This window comes from Carassius auratus, chromosome 4 (genome assembly GCF_003368295.1).
Source record: "Carassius auratus strain Wakin chromosome 4, ASM336829v1, whole genome shotgun sequence".
In the NCBI taxonomy this organism is placed as follows: domain Eukaryota; kingdom Metazoa; phylum Chordata; class Actinopteri; order Cypriniformes; family Cyprinidae; genus Carassius; species Carassius auratus.
The window spans coordinates 13,328,888-13,353,018 of NC_039246.1; the positions used below are offsets into that span (position 1 = coordinate 13,328,888).

Sequence of the window (24,131 nt, forward strand, 5' to 3'; positions counted from 1 at the left end):
TAGGTGTGCAAAAGGACCTTTTATTCCCGGAAAACTTTATCTCAAAAAAGAGCATGTGAAAAAAATATGCGTAGCCTTTGGAAAATGTTGACTGACAGCCAATTTTTATATAGTATGAGCTGCTTATATATGAAGAGTTAATTTGCAAAAAACATAACTCCTTCAAAAAAATGAATAAAAAAATATATAAAATAAAATGTTTTTTTTTTCATTGTTCATTCCAATTAATCCCATTAAAATAACTATAAAATTTTGCTATTGCGTAGTGAAATTTTTACACCCCTATTATTAAGACACTTGGGGCCAAATACAGTTATTTTGTGCAATTATGGCATTTTTTGCAAATAATAATTTAATATACATCACAAAAGTGTATAAAACCAAGAATATTAAATAAAAAATTTTTTTTTATAATTCATAATCATTTTGGTAATTACATAAACAATATGACATTGTTTTTAGTTTTTATTACTTATTAGTATTATTATTACCATACTAATGCATTTAAAAAAGATGCTGGACACTAGAGTGTCCCATATTCATGCCAAAAAAACAAAATAGTAGTCAAACTCCAAATGAAAACAGTCCTCATATTTTTCTCAAAAGAAAGGTTGTTTAATGAAAGTAAGTTTTACAGAATAAATATAGCGACAACAAAATGTAAAACAAATTCTGTGCAGGATAATAAAAAATAAAAAAAGACATTTAATCCAGTAAATGAATGTGAATATATTGAGAATGGACAACTATGTGTGAAGTTGACTTATACAGGTTAAACAACAGAAACTGTTGCCCTAAATCAGGTCAAATTGTTTTTTCAATCATACACTAAGAAGCCTTTTTTTTTTGTATATTTAAGTTTACATGCTCCAATCTCTACTGCAAATTGACAATGTGGTTATATATGCCATTCTACATTAATTTCTGTTAAGCCTAAACGCGCTGGATCTGGATAACACTGCAGATGTACCTTAACTTTATCAACAAAGAGAGCAAACAAAAAGATGTTCTTTTGCATATTAGCGTAGCAGTCTTAGAATAGCATTATTTGGCAGCAAGACATTGCCATTCATTCTAATCAGAGCCTGCAGTCTCTTGCCGAATCCTGGGATTCATTATTTAGACAGCTATGTAGTTTCACAAACAGCCCAGAGTGCATGTGGACGGGCCGGTTCAGACTGATGAAAACAGCAGCTGTGCATTTTGGTTGTGCAAACAGACACAGAGCAGCCCTTCAAGCAGTATGATGAGATTTGTGCACGTGCAAGTCAGTCCCATTGCAGACTGAAACCCTTAGAAAGCATGACGGCCTCCAGGTCACCGTCCTCCTCTTTTTCTCTCACTCGCTGCTCCTCCAGCAAGGCCACCAGGGCATCTCTCTGCTCCACCACATCCAGCATCTCGCTCAAGATACGCCTCTCCTCCGCCAGCTCATCCTCCCCCTTCAGATCGTCTGAGAGAGAGAAAGAGGTGCTGTGAAGCTGTTATTAATTGATGAACCATTACGAGAGAAAACCACAAAGCATTAAGGGAAGTTGAACTATTAATATCTTCTGCATGTACTAACCTTCCACCGCCATGCGCTCTCTCAGCTCCTGCTGTAGTCGACTCTGCCTGTCCTCCAGCTCCAGCTCACGTGCACTGAAGACAAACCACACAGATGAGCACAAGCAAACAATACTAGACCAAACCGAGAAGCAGAACACTTATGTAATACCTGATGCAATCACACAATGCCAGATCAGTCCGCACAGTTCAGACTATTATTAAACATTCAAACCATTGATACTCACAATATCATGAGCTCAGATTCATAGCGCACAAGGGCATTCTTCTCCTGCACCAGCTTAAACCACTGGTGCATTAAACTAGGGTCATCTTTCTTTCCCATTCCTGTGAGAGAGAGAAGTGGAGGATGGGACACTCTATAGACATGCAATCATGTGCATGAATATGCTTATAAGCAGGGTCCAAATAAACACTTTAAGCACTAAAAAGCAATTCAAATTGGCTTTTTTTGAAAGGTACTGCATACAAATTAATCAAAACATGCAAGCAGACAAAACGATTCCCACATAAGACAGGATGCGAATTTTTAGATGTACTGAGAGCCATGCAGATCAATAACGTGCCATGCCCATGCAACTCCATCGCGAAAGGTTACAGAGCTAAATTTGAGATTACAGGAGAGAATATCGTACTTAGCTGGTGAAGTGGAGGTTCTTGCACTACATAAAGAAAAAAGACTGTACAGATATAAACTGAATGATCGTGTTCTGTCCCTTTAGCTTTGGCTGCGTACAGCAGGGCAGAGGAAGGAATAGAAGACAGGAGAGAAAAGTAAAAGGTTTTAGATTTTAGTTCTGTTACACAACCGGCACTAGAGGTGTGAGACTGGGGAGGTTGTTACCTTCTGAGGAACAGCAAGGACAGAGATAGACAGGCCTTCTACGAGGGGAACCTAGAAAGGGCTCGACTAAAACCGCAGAGATGGGCAGAAAAAAATAGGGAGAAGAAGGCTTCAGGGATTCAGGAATTCAGGAAGGCAATCAAGCAAGGATGGGAAAAATAGAGGAATGTGAGGTGTGAAGCTGAAATGGGTCGAGTTGGATGTTTATGTCCAGGGAGTGGTCTGACTGACAATCTGCTGTCTCAGAAAGCAGGCCACCGGAGAGATTAGCCAAAAGTGAAAGTTAAAATAGCTTCTAAAATATGCCATCTTCCCTGACTACAATTTATATTTGTATTTCCAACAGTACTGCTATTCAAACTTTATCTCAAACTGTCATAGCCACCAGATGATACAAACTAACTAAAGCTACCCTCTAGCATCTAGATTCAATTCAGACACAAAGCTAACAGCAAGCAAACAGGACAGGATCCACAGCACGAAAAAAGCCAGAAAGCCTGTTTTTACACCACTAAAACCAGCTGTTTAATTTGTGTTAACACATTATAAACCTCTAAATAGACGGTAAACATGTTTGTTAGTGTCATTAGCATGAGCGCTAAGTCAAACGTGTTGTACATACCACCCAGATGTACATCCAAAAGGTTAGATGTACTCGAGTCTCCCCAGAAGTCTATATCATAAGGAAGGACACATCATGACCATTAAAAGTTAGAGAAAACAGAACATCCAGCACTGCTCTGTCCCTGTGTTTTTTGAAAATATGCTAATGCAGTGAATGTAGCAATAAAAATGATATATGCAATATTTTTTTGATGAATGTTAAGACTTTGTAAACAAACATATAATGGGTACAAACCATGAATGATGATGACATTTCATAGTACATTATATGTATTGCAAGAATGGCTAAAATATTAAGTAACTGAATAAATAAATGAATATAATAAATACGTAAATAAAAACATTTGTGAGGTTTAAGCTTAAAAAAGAAAATACACTTTTATTCAAGCTAGATCAGCTGAAGACCGGCTTGGTCATGATGGTTTTGAACCAGCTAAGACCATTTTAAACCAGCTAAAACCACTAAACCACATTAGGCTGGTTTAAGCAGATCTTTTTATGAATCAGGGTTACTTATCTCATTCAACTTTTATTTTAAATGAACAAATTAATGAACAATTTAAAAGTTTCTATAAAACTGTGATTTCTGAGGCTCATCCACTTTGATTGACAGGTACCTGCTTCGCCTCTGAGTGCTTTCTCCACAGCTACACCCTTCTCCTCCAGCTGCCTCTGCTTGACCTCCACTTGCTCCAACTGACGCTGGATTAACTGAGATGACATGCACAAAAATAAATATGCATTTTTTAAGAGGCACATTAACAAGAATGCTTCAGAATACATCACACACACCTGTGCCCTGTGCAGCCTCCGCAGCTCCTCCTGCTTGGCCTGTCTGCGCGCTGCTCTCTGCACTCGCCGTGTCAGCTTGGCGTTGAGTTCCTCCTCCGTTTCTGCTCTCTGAAACAGTGTGGTACAGAAACTTATGCTGGAAGGGTCCGGGAACACCACCCAAACACCTACCACCTCTGACGGACATGACGACACTGGGGTGGCCGCCTTGGTTGGCAGCTCTGGCAAAACGCTGTGTTTCTATTGAGGAACAATATGCTGAGTGTTGCTAATTCAGCCAGTGGGTTTAAAGATTGAAGGGGCTCAACACATTGGAAATAAAAAGATGCTACCTTAACAGCATACGCCCTCTTGAATGCCAATGCATGAGGCACGTAAAGCAACTCAGGAGAGAAAAGGCAGAAACTGTATTAATTTGTATTCTGTATACTCTGCATTTTGAATACACAGATAAATACTGCTAACCATGGTACAAACTCCTAAAACACATGTCTATGAGCTACATTCAGCTCTCACAATCTAAAATCTGAAAAACAATTCATTGCCATATTTGATACCTCATCCCCTTCATGTACCTCCTCGTATATTGTTTCTTTCAGGAGGTCTGACTTGATATTAGACAGTTCTTCCCACAGCTAAGAGCACAGCCAGAAAAAGACATTCAGTTACCTCCAACGTCAATAAAACGAAGCAATAAATGATTCCATTAGTCCAGTTTTATATATATATATATATATATAAAGCTCTAAGCAGCCATGGATAAATGCTAAGCAATTTGTCTTATTGTTGCATACAGTAAGACTGAAAATATCTGAAGACTGAAGGGTCCAAGTCTTAAAGGCATAGTTCACCCAAAAATGAAAATTTGGTCATTAATTACACACCCTCATGTCAATACAAACATGTAAGACCTCTGTTCATATTCGGAACATAAATTAAGATATTTTTGATGAAATCCGAGAGCTTTCTGACCCTGCATTGACAGCAACGCAACTGAAACATTCAAGGCACAAAAGGTAGGTCATCGTTAAACTAGTCAATTTGACATCAGCTACGAGAATACTTTAATTGTCTATAATGTGGCAACATATGAAGCACAGCTCACACAGAAGTCACTTTCAAACCACGCATCTAAATATTCTTTACTAAATTTCCAATTGCATGGATTGCATTCCTATTGAAATGGTTGAATTTTGCCCTTGAAAATATGCAGATTAACATGAAACGTGACCTTAAGGATCAGAGATAGTGGAGAGAAATTTGACATTACCTGAGCTCTGAGTGGACATCTTTCTAGAAGAGCATGGCAAGACAAGTCTGTGTCTTCAGAGAAACTCGGATTTTTCCGGAAACACAGGTCTGCAATGTGGTAACACCCTTAAAGTCATGCTCATGTGGTACAGTTTATTTATAGATCCATCCATCCATCCATCCATCTCACCTGATGTTCTGTTCATTCCTGACACCTTCCGCTTGGTCTCGGTGTTAGTTGCGGCAGGTAGAGTTTCTGCCACCATCGTAGCCTCCTTCCTCTTCTTGTCCTTTTTATACTTTGAAAAAACAGTCTTCCAGAGGGACTTGTGCTTTCCTGGCTTCTGCTGGGCCTCAGCCGCTGCATTCATACTCTTCCTGCTTTTACGGGGCAAGAACAGCGAGCTGCGCTTTTTCTCCTTCTCCTCCAAGCCATTGTCCATTGGGGCAACCAACCGGTCTGGAAGCGTCCTCCTGTGCTCCAGCCTACGGTTGTCCATCTGGCATACGTTCTCCGTGACACCGGATCTTTCTGGCAGTCTGGAAGCCCCTTCCGCCTCGTCTCCACACAGGATCTCAATTTCATCCGGAGGAAGACTCCAAGCTTGATTGAGCTCAGGTTTAAAACCATCCCGCTGTGGAATAGGAGTAGCGCTGGTTGATGAGAAGACCATAACCTCTCGGTCCAGTATCGGTTCAGATTGGTGAACGGCACGACATTGCTTGTTGACAAGAGGGGAACTAGATGGGCTGTACGGAGGAGTAGGAAGACCTGTGTCTGGATTTAAAATGCTTTCATTTCCAAATGAGGTGGAACTGATATCCAAATCCTGCTTGTCTCCCATCACACAACCTTCTACAGTGATGCTTAGTCTGTGGATTACAGAAGAGCGGCCTATCGGCTCTTCTAATGTGATGCCTGCATTGCCCTCCATAGTGTGAGATGGTTCAGGCAGGAATGTACTTTGAGATGGAGTTTGTGTGCTGGAGTCACAGTTTCTTGGTGTTTGTTTGGCAGAATTGCTATTGCAGGACGTTATGTAGGCGACTGAGGTGTAGAAGCTTTCTTTAATGTTAGATGTTTGGGCTGCTGTATGTTTGGGGTCGCATTCTCTAGACAGAGGAGTCAGGCCTAAACTCTTCCTGATCTCGGCACTCCTCAGCCAGAACTCTTCTACAACCTCTGACCTCTTGACAGGTGGGTTCTCTGGATTCGTTGATAGCTCAGGTGTGGGTGTGGGACCTGATTCTAGTGGTTTCAAGGAGGGCGGGGACTCAGTAGAAGACTGGTGCAATGAAACAGATTCGTCTTGTTCCTGTTGGTCACATGGATTGGACTCTCTGACTGAACTGGTGTCTATATCTTTGTCGTTACTGTATCCTTCATAAGACTCTGGTTATTAAAAGAATGAAAGGAAAAAATTAGAATGGGAAAGAATTCTAGAGGAGTTTAGAATCTTCCTAATAAAATAGTTTTGTGGGGAAGGTGCAGCTTGTCAGTTGCTCTTAAAAAAGCAATAATATGAAGCAGCCTGAAAAAGATAAGATTGTAAAAAAGGTTCAATCATGGTACGAATAAACAATAGAAAATCAAATGTTTTGGAGGTTTTTCACTTTTGATAGATCCATATTCTGAAACTTTATGTCTCATTAATTCTAATGATATATAAAGTATTATAATGAGAAACTATATTTTTCATTAATATACTGTATATAATTTATTTTATTTTTATAAAAAATTTTTACCCCCAAATAGTTCCTATTATGAGTGTGTATCTAAATATTATTACTGTTAAGACCTTAGTGTAGAATTACTTGTACCATGTGCATAATTTTTTTTGTGTAAATTTTTGCTGTGCATAAATTTTTACTGACTAGGATCTATAAAGTAGGCTAACTTCTTTATTTATACTTCATAAACTGCAAATGTGATCAAACGTATGTGCTAACCAGGCATACTGCATTAAAATGTAAACACTATGTAGCAAATATGTTGGGATTAGAAATGAGTGTTTACATTGTGCAGCGTTATTGCTTTCGATGTTAACAAATAAATTACAATATGAAAACTTGTCATGTTGTACCTGGTTAGGACACAGTTTAAGTTAGTGACTTAAAATTTGCAAAATATATAAAACAGGCAAAAAAAACAACCTCCAACTTATTTCCATAGCGTAACCCAAAAATATAAAGTATAAAAAGCCAATTGCAAAATACACAAACATTAAAAACACACTATTAATCATGCACAGTCTGCAAAAGAAATAACCTGCAAACAACATCTTTTAAGTTAAAATAATGCAAAAAAGGCTTATGAAGGCCATCAATGTTCAGGGGCGGTGCTACCTTTAACAAACCCCGCCTCCTCTTCCTCAAGCCACACCCCTGAGAGCCGTTCCCTCTCCCAAGGGCAGTACTCACCCTCTACACATACACATACATGTCAACACACCCCAAAACACACACACATTCAGTGGTGAATGCACAAAAATAAACATTAAAAAACAAGCATGACAACACTCACCTCGCATACAAATTCACACAAACATAAACAAAAACAGGCATCGAGAGACATTAAATAGAACATCAGCTCATCTTAAGATGATTTCTTTGATTTGATTTCATCAATAAACAGACAATATAGTCAGACAAGATCATACTTTACCCATTTTATCAGAGCCATTTCTAAAGAAAATTAACAGAAACAAACACCCACCATCACTAGAAACTCCCTCGTCTTGTTCTTCTTCGGAAACTTCTCCTTCTTCCTCCTCCTCCTCCTCCTCCTCATCTTCGGCCTCCTCCTCCTCCTCCTCTTGTTTTTCCTGGTTCTCTCCTCCCTCTTCCTCTTTTAGCTCCTCCTCCAGGTCAAACTCTCTCTGTTCATTGGTCCTGATGTTTGGCCCCTCCTCCTTCCAGACAACCTCCTCCTCTAGGTCTGACTCAGAGCTACTGAAAGCCAAAAAAGAGACAGATTTATCCAGGAAAAACATGCCAGTAAACATTAGTAATATGAGAGGAGCATGTTTTATACCTGGACTGCTCCTCTGTGTTTTTCTCCTGCAGGCTAGCACTGAGGTTGTGCTGTGCAAGCGTCTCCTCTGGGACCTCCAGCAGTGGGCTGTCCTGTTGTTTTGGGCAGGGTTTGTAGTTCTCCAGCTCAATGCGTTCTGGGGTACCACACAGTCTCTTGGCCAGGCTGGATACTATGTCTGGTTGGGCGCTGGAGGACCAAGAGTCTGGTGGGGTAGCTGTGCCCACTGACCCTAGAGAGGACAAAGACGTAGAAGCCGAGGACGGAGCAGGGAGAGCCTGGAGAGACAGAAACACAGACAAGTCATGTCAATAAATGCATAAATAAATAAAGTAACACTTTAAGGTATCCTTGTTAAAGTATAATAATACATTTGAGAACAGAGTAATATTAATTAACTACATGTACTAACTATATGGTTAGGGTTAGGATTAGGTTTTGGCTTAGGGTTGGTTTAGGGTAACTTGCATGTAATTATGCATAATTTACTGTAATTACAATAGTAAGTACACTTAGCATGTGCAACAAGGACACCTTAACAAACAGAATTAATAAAAGAAAATAAGTACTTTTTAATCAAAGAAATTGATATTGATATTCCTTTCCATTTTTATTTAAATAAAAATAAACAAAATTATCTAAAAATATTTTAAATAAAATACAAATCTTTAAATGCCGAATAAACAAATAACAGAGTTATATACACATGTAAATATATATAAATATTTATGACAAACTGAAAAATTCAATAAATAAAAACTATGGTGCAGTTTATGTTATTTAAAAAATTGCATCCTGTTTTTACATAAATTTATTCACAAATCTGTCAGATGTACTGTATATAGTCATTATACTGATAATTTCTCAGTTTTATACATAGCTCAAAACATAGAGGATCTAAAAGAAGTGTAATGGTGATCTGATGAGTTTACCTGAGTAGATCGAGGGGCCACAGGTGGGGCTGGTCTCTTTCTCTGATCCACGCTAGTCATTCTGTAGCTGAAGTGGTGCTTACAGTAAAACCTTCCTGTACAAACAAAAAGAAAAAATGACGTGAGAGAGCAGGAAAATAAAAAAGTAGCTGATGCAGGGACTAAATGTCTTATTTATATAGTTGCTTGAAGTCGGCCTGAATGCCGCCTCTTTTTTTAAACTTGAAGTGTTTGAATCATGTGATCTATACAACCCTATCAGTTAGAACCTTTTTGGTGTTTTGATTCCTATTTTTAAAAAATATTTAAAAGGGATTTTGCTGAGGGCCTTCAGTTTCTGTGTGTGTGTGCACCCCACTATCATTATTGCACAACAATAAAAGCCCTGTCCCAACAAACCCTCATTTCAGACCTTATGACTGTGCAATGGTAACAAAAGAGCAATTTGTTCGGTCAAAAACAGTCGCCTAGAGCAACACAGAACAACAGGACATTTTAACAGGCTGTGTCGCTCATCTTGTGACTACATCCATTAAAAGCTAAACACCTATTGTTTTTGATTTAAGCATAAAATCTTAAAAACACAAAGTACTGATAATAATCGTTTTGTTAGTGAAAGTATGAAGTGATTAATCATACACACGCACCATGTAGCTGGTCGTAAGCGTAGTTGGACAAGCGTAACGTGGTGCTGCAGTGATCACACTGGAAGCAGCTCCTATGGAAGAACTTTCCCTCCGCGCTCAGCCTTTCCATGACATAAACGCGACGGCCGCAGAAATAACACACATCACTGCTGCCCATATTCACAGGAAACTCCTTTTGAGAACCCTACAGGTGAGAGGTCAAAGGTCAAGAATTAAAAGAAAGTTTCTTAACATGGACAACTACAGCTGTCAGGACAGAACTGTGGTGACAGTGTGCATTAAATAATTTTATATAATTATTATTACTTATGATAATTGTTATTTTATTTTATTTTAATAATTGTATTATTTCAGATTTTATTTTTATATATTTTTTTTATTTACAGTAATTTTTAATTTTAATAAATATAAAATAATGCTAATATATTAAATAAAATATGGCTGACACAATGAAAAACGTCAAACAAAGGCTCATATTTCACCACATGCCATAGAAACAAACTGCAGCAATTTCATGGAATGACAGTCTAACCAAGCTGTAAAGCACTGAGCCTTATTAGAGAAAATAGATTAGAGAAGGAATTAGTAATTAGCAAAAATCAAGGCTGGGTTATACACACAGCAAAACTGCACTAAAAAGGACACAAGAAGATTCACAGTGTTAGGGAAGATTTGTCCCGGACACAACATGTGAACTCTTACCAACTCCCTCCTGTGAAGGAGCTTGGGAGATTGATCCTGCTGACTCTGAATCTGATTGGATATCTGCTGAGCCAATGAGCTCACTCCGCCCGTATACATCTGAACGTAGCTCTACAAATCAAAAGATGAGCATAGGAAACAAGCAGGAATGCAAAATGCTTCTGAGATGAAAGCCATCAAAAGAAATGATGCATGAATATCCATAAAAGCATAAAGGTGTGGAAATGACAGATTGGCTTAAACAGAGAACGTCAACAAAAAAGATTTCTATAAAGTAACAAGAGCTATATTAACATCCACGTCATTGGGCAATAATATATTATAAGCACATATTTCACTTATGACATCTGCTGCTTGAGTGCTTCAAAGTCTAATTGTATTTGTATTGTTCAGAAAAAAAAAAAATCATTCCGAAAATGATTTCTGTGATATTGTTCCTCCATGTAATTATAGTTATTGTTGTGACATGGACATCATTATTCTCATTTAATTACAATGATTATGAAAATGTTACAGCCTTTTGTTATCATTATAGTTATCGTCCTTGGTGTGAATGCCATTAAATTCACCATACCATTTCCAACCTAACATATTCTATCCATCCATCCATCCATAAATCAATATAAACCTGTCAGTCAATGGCAAAGTCACTAAGTAGCATAAAGGATAAGGTAGAGATAATAAACCACTCTGTCTGAGATTCTTCAGTTAAGATCCTCAAATCACATGTCCCATGGCCTCCAGTCACTGATAGGCTGTTGAGCCCTAGGCCTGTTCACACAGAGAGCTTCTTCATAACCTATTCATACCAAGCCAACAGTCCCAGAGACCAAAGAAGATTCAATCAGAATCAGATTAGCCATTACTGCACACTACTGGACCCATTTTATCTTATGGCACAGGTGTCTTTTTACCTTCTCGTTTTAAATCAGCAGAAAGTGAACTCTGACCTATTCCTTGAAACAGAAACACATCAGCTCCTGCTGTGTTGTGTGCTTTTTCTCAAACGGTTAGTTCACCCAAATATTCTGTCATTAATTACTTACCCTCATTTGGGTGGACAGCAATACACAAGACATGCTATTTAAAATACATCATTCATTTATTCATCTTCAAAACACAAATTAAGATATTTTTGAAGAAATAGACAGATATGAATTGACACATTCAAGTGATACTGTCATGAATGTGTGTCAAAGACTGACAGGAAAAAGAAGTAATTATTTGATTTTTTTTGTGTGTGTGTGTTCTTTGTGTGCAAAAAGTATTCTCGTAGCTTCATAACATTACGGTTGAACCACTGACGTCACATTTTAACGATGTACTTACTAGTGCTAGTGCTAGTTCTGTTGCTGTCTATGGAGGGTCAGAAAGCTCTGGGATTTCATCAAAAATATCTTAATTTGTGTTCTAAAGATGAACGGAGGTCTTACAGGTTTGGAACAACATGAGGGCGAGTAATTAATAACAGAATTTTCCTTTCATTTCAAGTAGGATTGGTGGACATCAAAATGTTATTCATTGTAGAGTAAAAATCCCTGGTGCAGTCTTCTAATGCAGCAGCTGTTACTGTCAATCACCTGAATGGCTTTTAATCTAATAAAACACTTTATAAACTCTGCATAGAGGCTTTGCCAATTCTAGTTCTTCCTGTTGAAGTGTGTATGCTAAGTTTGTGCAGCAGGCACTGGATGAATCAGCAGTTTTCCCGGATGGGCAAGGTGAGCTAGTTCCCTCTATATTAGGAAAATGTTACAAATCTCATGACTAAAAGAGAAAGTTTGACATTTTATAGCAACCAAAACCCCAAAAAATCTTCTATCAAACATGGATATGAGTGACTAAGACATTATTAATCAAGCCTGATTGATGCGATGAATAAATCCATTAAATCATATCTCCTGCTCTTCTGAGTAGAGAAAGCAAATTTAAAAAACAAAAACAAAACAAAAACACCTTGTCAGGACATGGACATGTGACCTAGGACCACAAAAAAACTTAAGTTGCTGGGGTATATTTTTAGAAATAGCCAAAAAAACATTGTATGGGTCAAAAATAATCGATTTTCTTTTATGCCAAAAATCATTAGGATCTCAAGTAAAGATGATGTTCCATGAAGATATTTTGTAAATTTCCTACCGTAAATATATCAAAATCAAATTTTTCATTAGCAACAAAAAATTTGATTAGTTTGTAAAAAATGACTGGTTTTGTGGTCCAGGGTCACATATATGTTTGCACATACAAACACACTTTTATGCATGTAAAAAAACACATGCATCACACAAAGCCTCACACACCTGTCTGCGAATTGTATTGGCTGAGGCCAGTGGTGTGTTTTCCTCAAATTTAGCCAGCAGTAGCGTCGTCATGGACCGAACCATGCCTTGACCCTCAGCGACCTTTGCTTCTGACACAGGAGTTACTCCTGAAGTTTTATTTTCTTTGCTGTCATGAGGAACATCATCCTATATCAGGAAAATATCACAGATAATCAACAAAAATGTGGAAAAAAATTTAACAGATGAAATAAACTAAATATATATATTTTATATATAACATCTCACCTCTTCTGACTGGCCAGTCTGGCTTGTTCTCCTCCTCTTTCCATTTCCAACACTATCTGCTTCCTTCTCTTTCTTATCCTGATAGAGAGGAAAAATAGCGCATCTTAACATAAAATGGGTAATGGCTGCTAAAAAATGCAGTTGTGTACCTGTGAGTGTGTGTGAACCTTGGGATTGCGTTTGCGGGACAGACTCTGTCCCAGTTTGCTGAGCAGTGAGATTGGTGACTTCGGGCTAGAGAACGGACCTACTTTCCCTTCTGAGCTCAGGTTTCCTAATCGGAGAAAAAAAAAGTGTGTATATAAATAAAGATGAAAGAAGGTTACAATATCATCCAAGTAAAATAACAGATTATGCCTTGTCCTGACCACTAGCTGGCGCTGTGTCTTTGAGGAGCTCGTAAAGTTGGCTGAGGTACATGACCATGCAGAGAGAGTCACTCTCTTCCAGTGCGCTCATCTCCTTGCCGGTCATAATAGGACAAATACCAAATTCCAGCTCCGCCATGTCCAAACCCAGCTGACCATTGAGCTCTGGTTCACTCTCCTCCAGAGATGCAAAATTACTGCAAGAAACAAAGACACTAGTGTCAGAGTAACACATTCAGAAAACCTCCATGCAATAATACAATCTGCCCAGTTTTAGTCACTAAATTTGAAGGAATAAAAGAAAAACCTCATGAAAGTTTTTTCAGGTTTAAGCTTACGCCCATCAATATAATAGTACCTATAGAGGACTGGGAGTGCCGCATTAATATATAAATATTTAATTAAAAGTTTTAATAAATATATGTTATTGAATACAATTACAATTTAAAATAATATAAAAGTTAAGTCAATAAATAAATACTTTATAAAATGTTCATAATCAAACATTAAAGTTTAGGTGGAAATGTAATTGACATTTATTGGCATATTTCACAATGTAGATTTTATTTACTGATCTATTTATTTATTAACTACATAGTGTTAATTAATAACTATACATGTCATATAATGAATAAATCATGAAACACGTCATTTTTATTGCCACATTTTGCCAGTTTATTTATTGATGCTTTTAAAAAAAAGTTTACATTAAATACATTCTATATTTTATTTATACATTTAATAACATTTAATATATGTACATTTATTTATTTACACATTTTATGATATATTTAGCTACTGATGCTTGAAATGAATTGCTTATTATTATGGCACTCCCATACATTTTTTTTTAGTAGATATACATATTTAAAACAGTCCATTCTGGGAAGTAGACCAAAAATATTGGTGCCACAGCCACCTCATATAAATTTTAGCCCAATAAAATGGTAGCAATAGCGCTTTGCAACTCACAGCTTGGCCAACCTGTGATATAAACTAGGTTACCAGCCTAGATTGCTAACCACTATGCCACAACCTTCATTCATACCCAGAGTAAAGAGTGTGGACTCACATGAGGTCAGGTCTGAATCTGTGTATGAGAGCGCACAAGGCCAGGCCACTCCTCCAGGAAGTTGTGAAGTCTGTCACACATACGTTCATGTAACCATGCGTCTGCTCCTGACACCAGCTCAGAAGCTTACTGTAACGAGCCATTGACTCTACACACACAGACAGCATGTTAGATTGTGTATGACTGTATAAGTGGTAGATGGTGTGTATAAAGTAACACACACCTTGCCGTGTGAGTCTTGGGTGTGGAGAGCTGACCGCATCAAGATTTAAAACCGGACCCTCACCTGTGTCTATGAGATGACGCACCTGTACACACATTTTCAACATCATGATCATCATCATCAGCGATTATGACTCAATTAGAAGTGCAAGTTTCTAACCTGAGCAGCGCTGATGAGCTGCATGTTGATGTTGGGATAGCGGGTAGCAGGATCCACGCTGTACTGGTTGTAGTTTTTACTGACGTTTTCTGGTGTTGTCTGAGGAAGCAACCGATACACACTCTCTCTGAGACGGGGAAGAAACAGAGGGGGATATTAGAACAGAATCCTACTTTGTCAAAACTGATTGTTCGTAAATCTGCCTTGGCTTCATTGGGATCTCATTTTAGCTCTGACCTCTCAGCCAGAACCTCTGAAGGGGTGTTGCCTTGACCCCAGCTGCGAACCATCCAGGCCGTGTCCGTGGCTGCCAGGAAGCCCCGAGCAATTCCTGTTCCCATTGGCCAGAATGGCTATAAAAAAAGAGCTGTGTAATTACACTAAGATGCTTACAATCAGGAGAATCAGAGCAAAAAATATATATCACAGATGTTTTCAAAATGTTCTAAAAAGAATATATTGAAGCATTTTGTTAATTGGTGTCTTTGTCTTACTTTCTAATAAAATTATCTAAACATTGTTAAAATAGAATTTAAAGTAAGATTAAATGCATAGTTGTAAAAATGATCAAAATAAGTTATGATATATTGAGTGTCAAAATATATATTCTTTAAACAAAGGGAACCAAAAACCTGATAATTACTGTATGTTATTATGGTCAAAACAATGCCAAATTATAATTCTATATTATTTTTATATTTTTTATTTAAAAATAAAGGTCAATCATTTTAAATACTACAAGTGAATTTGAACATGAAAACATTATAAATGAAATTGCTATGCATGAAAAACACAGATCTTCATTTTGATATTTGATAAAAAATGAATATTGATTTTCTTAAGATAAACTAATAAAATGTAAAATAAAATCATATTTTGTTTAATATACATTTGCAATTAATTGCATTCAAAATATAAGATTTTGTTCACATAATATATGTGTGTGAACGGTGTATATTTATTATGTATATATAAAGACACACACATACATTATATGTTTTGAAAATATTTACATGTAAATATGTATATTCATATAACTTATAAAAATATAGTTAATATATAAACAGCTTTTTTTTCTTAAATATACGTAAACAAAAACTTTTATTTTGGATGCAATTAATCAATTTGACAGCACTAATAGATAGATAGATAGATAGATAGATAGAAAGAAAGATAGAAATAAATAGATAGATAGATAGATAGATAGATAGATAGATAGATAGATACATAGATAGATAGATAGAGATAGATAGATAGATAGATAGATAGATAGATAGATAGATAGATAGATAGATAGATAGTTTTTAAATTGTTCTCACCTCTAGTAAACTATCCCCCACCAGAGCGACCAGCAGAGGGTGTCCCCTGCGCTGACGCACCATCGCTGCGTTCTCAGAGGCGTACATGCAGGTAAAGTCAAACATGGCCACATCTGCCTGCCCATAGTGGTTGATGGCAAAGTCCAGCGTGGGGAGCTGATGATTGGTGGAGAAATCAGCAGCTTCGTGAGCATACGAGAGCAGTGCATTCTGGTCCACGTTGTTCCTGGACAGCAGCATTTCAGTGTCAGCGTAATCCTGCAAAACAAACAAGAAAACGGTCACTCACAAATCAATGTGTACGATATGCGGATGAATACACATGATATTTGACTCACGCGCAAAATGACTCCTTTGTCCAGAAGACTTTGCTTTTTGGCGGTCATTACAAAGTAGTGAGTGTCGTCTTTGTAATATACTATATTCTCCAGATCAATTCCTGCACAGAAAAGATGTTGACTGATAATCATTATTGCTTTAATCATCTTAAACATGATAAACTCGTTCATATTTGAGAAGACAAAGAAGCTTCTGCTGTATGTAAACATTTATGTTAGTTGCTTAAAATACATTTGAGTGCAATCCATGAGGTTTTGCTATCTAGTGTAGTAAGATATTGCATAATGAAATAACTCGGCACCGGTAGCCTGCCGAAGATCCTGGAAAAACCTCTGGTTGAAGATGAAGGCGACACCGCTGATCTCCTCCACTTTAGCTTCGGCAGTGGTGTTGCGATTGATGAAATTCGCCGTGATGGCAATGGCCAGTTTCCCACGAAACTCTTTCCTGCGAAACCCTAACAGAACATAATGAATAAAACCATAATACAGAGAATTTGAATCCGAGAAAATGAATTAGTGACGTCCAAAATAGGGTAAAATTAGAATAGGGGAACTGTCTCTTATAGATGACTGCGAAACTTCCTCAATGTTCCTCAACATTGCACAAGATGAGATTCTTTTACTTCAGTATTTTAGTACTTCAGTAACTATATGTGACTTTATATTATATATTGTCAGCACGGTCATGATAAAAAGAGACATTGAATATTAAATATCTTTTAACTCTAGTATTACACGATATATATTCCTTAATATTATTTCTGGATGCTGATATCTGGCTGATAAATCACAGAATCATATATTATCTCATTCAGTAGTGTAGCTAAGTTTTCAAGCTCTATTTGAACTTTTCACTAGTCTTTTTTACTAAATCATTTACACTTCTTTTTTCTTTAAGTCTAAAGCAGAAGGCTTTTTTTTAGCTTCTGCCATTAATTAACCAAAATACGAGTGGCATAATTTCCTCAATGAAAATCAAATTACAGAACAAATTGTGCTCAACACGTTTATGGGTTTTGCCAAATGTGTGAGAGAAAAAAAGGAAGGCCATTGTAAATCAGCAGGAAACTGGGGAACCAAAGTTACAAAATGTTATGAAACCAGGAAGACACTGTTATCATGACCAATAATGGTTCATATTAATCCCAGACTGAAGCATCTGTTTATTGCATTTCAGATTGGATACTCTGTGATTACAACAGGCTTGAGACCATGTGTTTTTGCAGATACCTGGTAAAGTGTTTCTTCTACCATCTGCCCCAATAACCACATCAAACTCCAGCTGATTGACTGGATGTGAGCTGGGATGGACCTCTGCTCGCCAACCAACACCTGAACAGGACAAACGTGAAATCTGACAAATCATTTTACAGTTAAAATTAGGGTGAAATTGTATTTGATTACTTTCTTACGTTTCTTCTGGTCCTCTGGAGGTTCCACTAGATGTTTGAACTCCACATTCACATGAACCTCAACTCCCAATAACAAGGCCACCTTCAAAAGCATCAGCTGCAGCTGACGAATACCTGCACATGCATAAATGTTGATAAAATCAAATTAACATGAAAAATAGTAAATTTAAATAGTTTTAATAAGCATTAGATGCCATTCAAATCCATTAAACTGATAAAGCAAAACTGCATATTAAGGTATTAACTTATAAAGTAATTTTCAGCACATTTCATACTAATTCAAATATCGAATATGAACCAATACTGATTTTTTTTTTTATTCTATAACAAGGCCACCTTTAAAAAAGAAAAGAAAAAAATGATAGGACAGATTAAAAAAGGGATGAATAATGAGAAAAGTAAGTTTAGACTTGATTCACGGGGAATTGATTGGACTATGAAAAGTAAAAATTGATCACTGGCCATAATGATGTCACCTGGAAAGGAAGTTGTTTCAGAAGTGGAGCAGGTTTTATTTCCTTTGGAATAATTCGCTCTGATGAATTGCATACGATAAAACCACAAATAAGCACTCAACTGAGTTTTGATCTCAAGTTCACATTTACTCACTAATATGGTCTATGGCTCCAGCGCAGAACTTCCCGTAGAACTTTTTGGCCCCCAAACCACGGAGGTCCTGGATGGTGAAGGGCCAAAGATGAAGAACATTGTTCCGTGAGAAAGCATCTCGCTTTTCCACCAGAACCACCCTGGCGCCCAGAAATCGCAGCTCTATAGCTGTCCGCAATCCACACGGACCTGCACCTATGATCAGACACTGAACACACAACAAAACAGCTGTCAGTGCACTAGTAAAGACAACTCTCTCTTGCATTGCACTGCGGGGGACTCTTTGTACCGTGGTGCTGGTGCAAGCATGGCCTCTCATGTACTCTCTCTGGCTGGCTCTTTTATCCAGTTTGGCCCATAGTGCTTTGGCCTTCCAGTCGTGCAGTCTGCTCCTCAGAGTGTGGTAGAACTGCGGCTGACCGCCTGGATGCAGCTTCAGCTCTTTACACAGCTCCTGGAAGGCCCTGAGGGTCTCCCTGCACGTGGCTGCCTGCACGAAGGCATCGAACAGCGCGTGTGCCTGGCACGACTCAGACTGGCCGACCCACATATTAGCTCCTCACACGACCCGCAGTGACCTGCACAGGAGTCAGCTCACCTCCAGAATGCACCGGACACAGGACATCTGAAGAGGAGAAATTATTTCCAGGGATTGCTGGGTGATTTTGGACATTTGGAATTTGATCTCCATCATTTAGATGGAGATGAAAAGGAAAGCAATTCGCATAGATAGGCTGTGAGGCAGATGCATCAGCAAAAGTTCTGCCACATTCTTAGTATCCATCTGCACATCATGGTCCACTCAGACACATGTCTTCTCATTAACTCCTCAACTGTCACTGCTTATATAAGACATATTTTTACAAGAGAAATTTTATTGACACAATATATTTGTAAATTCAATATATATTGAAATTAAGTTAATTGAATTGCCTTGGACTTTCCTACAAATTATTACGTAAGTGCAATAAATAATTTGTGATATTTAGTATAATTAGTGATGAATAATAAGTATTTATTATACTATAGTAATAAAAACAGTATATAGATCAAATTTGTAATAATTAGTTAATTTAATATAGATATAATATAAGCTTCAAAGCGATTATTTAGTTGATGCCTTCCAAAAAATTAAAAGCTTTGGTCAACTGAAAATGCAAAATCTTTGTTTTCAAATGTTTCTAGGAAATTTTGAGTAAACAAACAAACAAACAAATAACAATAATGAAAAATCCCATCACCTATAATTATATTGTATTATCTAAAAAATATATATATATATATTAATATATATATTAATGAAACCATACATTCATTCATTGAGTATATAGAGTGTTACCATGTAAGCATGGTAACACTCAGTATGGCTCTGTGTGACGTTAGATGGAGCGGAATTTCCTCATATGGGTCTTAAGGGCACTTCTCCCGGAAGAGCGCGCGCTCCCGTATAGCAGAGCAGAGACATTCACTGATCAGAGCGAGAGACCGAAATGTCACAGAAGTGTGTTTTTGGTTGCCATGGCAAGACAACCCTGCACAGATTACAAAAATAAAAATAAAACAGCATTAAGGGACCAGTGGATGGAGTTTATTTTTACAGAGCATCAACGGAGTTGTGCAAGTGTTTTTGTTTGTTCCCTGCATTTCGAAGATGCTTGTTTTACAAACAAGGCCCAGTTTGACGCCGGATTTGCACATCGTTTATTTCTTAAGGATAAAGCAGTCCCAACGAAAAAGGGTCACGATCGTTTGTTGGAACCGCATGCGGTGAGTAAAACTGCTTCAAATATCTCTGTGTTGTTAAGCTATCAGCGTGTAAGCACATCAAGTAAACAACATGTGATGTTGTCATCAAACTGCACTTTCCACATGTAACTTACAGCTTAAAAAAAAAAAAAAAAAGACGACATAAAGTGGAACTTAGTCATTTTCCAAAACCGCTAAGCAAATATATACAGTTTCAATACATACCACATAGAGACGTCCTTCTGTAGTCGTTGCTGCTGCGCTCTTGTTAAATTTCAGCCTCGGGATCTGATTCTGGATCATAAATATACGGCTGAATCTGACTGTTAGCCATGGTTTGTTTTGGATGATGTTTTTTCCCCCACGGTAATGTCACAGCTTCCAAAGGCTCTCAACGCAAAAGCCTACTCGCGCTCGTGATTCTTTAGCTCCGCCCACACGCCACACCTCCAGGCGCTCGTGTTTTTCCGGGAAAAAACGGTACAGACTATCTTTCTCTTATAAATATAATAAAACTAAAGACTTTTTGGAGTTATGAAGGATGCAGTACTACTCTATAGGTACTCAAGATTAACAGGATATTGAGTGAAAACGAGCATTCACCCCCCCCTTTAAGATCCTGTCACAAAGCATCAACGCTGCTGCACCAGACTGACACATGCACACACACAAATACATTCAATGCAAGTGAGATTTACTGTATATATATATATGTATGATATTGATCATAGATAACTATATCTATAGATAGACAGATGGATAGATAATCAAAATGTTTTGGAGTGGTCTGTGGCTGATGTACTGACTCTAATGATCATTCTGATTGGCTGCTGAGTAAAAGGTGCGGGGTTTACAGTGCTGCATAGAGTCAGCAATAATCACCAGACAGTAAACCACTTCATTACGCACATTACAAAAGATTACAGTAACTGCATTGACTCAATTTACTCAGCACTATTACTCAGCCGTGCAGTTCAGCCTAGATAGAAAAAATTGAGCTCTAAGTGGCCACATAAGAATGACTCATTATATGAGCTTTCAGATAATGCCTGATTTTATATCTCATGATTATATGTAATGAGAAGCAAACCAATTTAGGTTTGATTTTGGTGTCCAAATCCTTTTAATGGCTGATTTCTTCCCCTTCTTGCACGGACTTGTCTTTACTATTGACAGCAGAATCTGTGTCTTGTCTTTATAATAGAATATGATACAGCAAGTTGTTCAAATGAATTAATGCAGATACTGACATAGTGTCAAAAGTTTAGGACCTTTGAAGATGGGGTCAGGTATCAACTCATAGGACAGCAACCCACTGGGAGAAAGAGGGGGATTATGGGTGAGACAGGGTGAACTTCAGACTAATATTTCTCTTAACTTGATGAAATGAAAAATCTGTCATCAAAATTGAATGGTGACCAGGAGCTGTCACGTTCCAAGAATAACAAAAACCACCATAAAAGGATCATAAATGTATTTTATTCTAAGTTTACTGAGGCCACAAAACAGCTATTTTTGCTTGGAACAGAGCAACCTGTACATTTGTTATTCATAATGTTCATCAAATAATCGTAAACGATGAAAGTATTGTAATGATACTCATTTATGCATGATCTGTTCTTTTAAGCAAATACAATGCTCACAAGTAGTTCATGGAAACTGTGTGTAAGATGAAGAAGAACAAGTTACTATCAAAACGAAAACTCCCCTGGTTTTACTGGAGGTCGTTCACACACGATCCTCATGTAAATGGAGGGCAAAACCCTAAAGCATCACCGTAAAAATAAAAGACCTCTTCTCTCAAATGTCTCAGTGATTGACTGCTGTGCGGTTTGAGAGCAGAGGATTACAGAACGCAAGTCAAGTGCTGCAGAAAGAGGATCGATCACAGTTTTTCCTGATGTCAGCCATTCAGACATCGATTTCACTGTGAGACTACTGTATATGTGCATTTGCACATATTAATGAAACCATACAGTCATTCATTGAGTATATAGAGTGTTACCATGTAAGCATGCACCAAGAATGACCATCCAGCAGCTGCAGTCATACGTTTTTTCACCTCTTTCCACATCCTATCAAGCATCTGAATTAATATGGATTCCTTAAGATCCTGTCACAAAGCATCAACGCTGCTGCACCAGACTGACACATGCACACACACAAATACATTCAATGCAAGTCAGATTTACCGTGCTGCTTCTCTGCGGTGTGTACACGTTGCTGACATGATTTTCCTTCCTCGTCTCTCGCTCTGTTTTTCTCTGGCAAGTTCCCAAATGGATCTAGAGCTGTTGGTGCCACATTAACTCTGGTTTCATATACACAGCTGCAGTGCAGGAATTAGCTCCACTGCTTCACACACACAGCACACACTCACACACACACACACACACACACACACTCTGTCCTCTTTCTCTCCCCATCTCTCTGTAGCCAAGGTCAGAGGAAGGAGCTACCAGGCACCTGCTGACTCTTCTACACACACGCTTTCACACAAGCAACAAACACAAACATTGTCTTTCAGGACACACACATGCATCTCTATGTCACACAGATTCTGTAGTAGATGGTTTCCATATTCCAGGCAGAACATGTTAATCGTGCAAATTCATTATTCAGTATTGCAGAGGATCTGCTGGTGGTTGCTGTTGGAGTGTTATAGAAAACAGCCCTAAATCTAATCTGATTTGCCCCGGGACAGAGACTTCTTAAAGAGATTACACAGCACAGATGAGGGAGGGTAAGAGAAGAGAGGTGGAGGAGACACTAATCTGGAGAACATTACCTTAAACACTGCCACACTTTTGACTGTCTCACTCCCTGCCGAACACACAAAGAGCGTAATGTCTCCCTCAAGTGGCTGTTATTGTATTTTAGATTAAAGAGAAATGCATAATTTCAGTCATTAATTCAGAAACCAGTTCGTCTGTTTGAGGGATAATTGAGGGCCATCCCTGAAGAAACAACAGGGAATGGTTTCCTGTCACACTGGTTTCCAAGAGGGCCCTGCAATTTAAATAACACGGTGGTTATGCTGTAAACAAAATTACGCACGAAAATAGTCGTTGACGAAACTGAACGTGACGAGAATTACATTTTAATGCATAGGCTAAAGCACTGTTGACGAAACGTCAAGGAAAAAAAACAGCGTTTTACGATATTAAACGATATTAAAATACACAAAACTCCCCCGCCTGTGTTGAATTACTCTTCTAGCAGTTAACTCACCCAAAAGAAACCAGAAAAATACACTGCATAAACTTGATGTTGCAACTATGGCGCGAAATCACTTTAACGTAGGCTACGTGCTTGATGTGTAATGTGAATATGCTCTTTGCGTAAACAATGATAATGAATAACCGAAGCAGGAATAATGCCAAACATTGTATTTCAGTGGCTTAATTATTGCAGGAGTTTAGGTTTTTACATGGACAGTTTAGGTTTTGTTATGCTGATATGCTTCTATTAGTATATCAAATTTATACATTTTTGGTTTAATCTAAAAATTATAAAAAATTATTACTTTACTTTTTATATTTACTAAATGTTAATGATATTTTTGACATGACAACTTATGTCCACTCTCTGCTATAGTGTACTCCAAAATAATAACAAAACTAAGCAGATGCATGCTTATGGAAAAATGGACTTAAAATATTAATGACTAATCTTGTTCATAAGAGCATATAGAATTTTATCCAATAAAATGTTCAGTAACAGGATTCCCTCTCTTCTTAATTCTACCTGACACAAACTTTCTAGTAGTAAATTGTGGTTTTGATGGATCCCAATCCCATTCCAACTTCCTGTTAAAATATGTCAACACAGAAAAGTGTTTTAACAGATTTTGCTAAATTATTCATGAAAAACACAACACAGACAATATTAAAATTCATAGAAAATTGTCCCAGCTTTAATAT

At 37.6% G+C, this 24,131-nt stretch overlaps 1 protein-coding gene across 12 annotated transcripts; it reads right to left on the reverse strand.

Moving 5' to 3' along the window:
• Positions 1-630: 630 nt before the first annotated feature.
• Positions 631-22,712, reverse strand: LOC113059278 (protein-methionine sulfoxide oxidase mical3b-like). 12 transcript variants are annotated; one of them, XM_026227702.1, is made up of 31 exons: positions 22,401-22,711; positions 18,752-19,087; positions 18,463-18,670; positions 17,854-17,967; positions 17,672-17,773; positions 16,741-16,896; positions 16,439-16,539; positions 16,101-16,358; positions 15,019-15,134; positions 14,782-14,908; positions 14,623-14,707; positions 14,400-14,547; positions 13,328-13,524; positions 13,127-13,233; positions 12,960-13,037; positions 12,693-12,860; positions 10,393-10,503; positions 9,691-9,874; positions 9,044-9,138; positions 8,112-8,389; positions 7,794-8,029; positions 7,424-7,501; positions 5,268-6,470; positions 5,097-5,185; positions 3,827-3,934; positions 3,652-3,745; positions 2,411-2,476; positions 2,202-2,294; positions 1,794-1,893; positions 1,568-1,641; positions 631-1,453 (listed from the first exon to the last, which is right to left on the reverse strand). In XM_026227702.1, exons 2-31 carry the CDS (start codon positions 19,010-19,012, stop codon positions 1,269-1,271), a joined length of 5,220 nt encoding a protein of 1,739 aa, XP_026083487.1. In that variant the 5' UTR covers positions 19,013-19,087; positions 22,401-22,711; the 3' UTR covers positions 631-1,268. The 12 variants fall into 12 exon arrangements, with proteins under 12 accessions (XP_026083487.1, XP_026083469.1, XP_026083452.1 ...); XM_026227684.1 differs by having other exon boundaries at positions 13,109-13,233; XM_026227667.1 differs by having other exon boundaries at positions 7,794-8,026; positions 13,109-13,233; positions 14,400-14,707; positions 22,401-22,712.
• Positions 22,713-24,131: the final 1,419 nt, after the last annotated feature.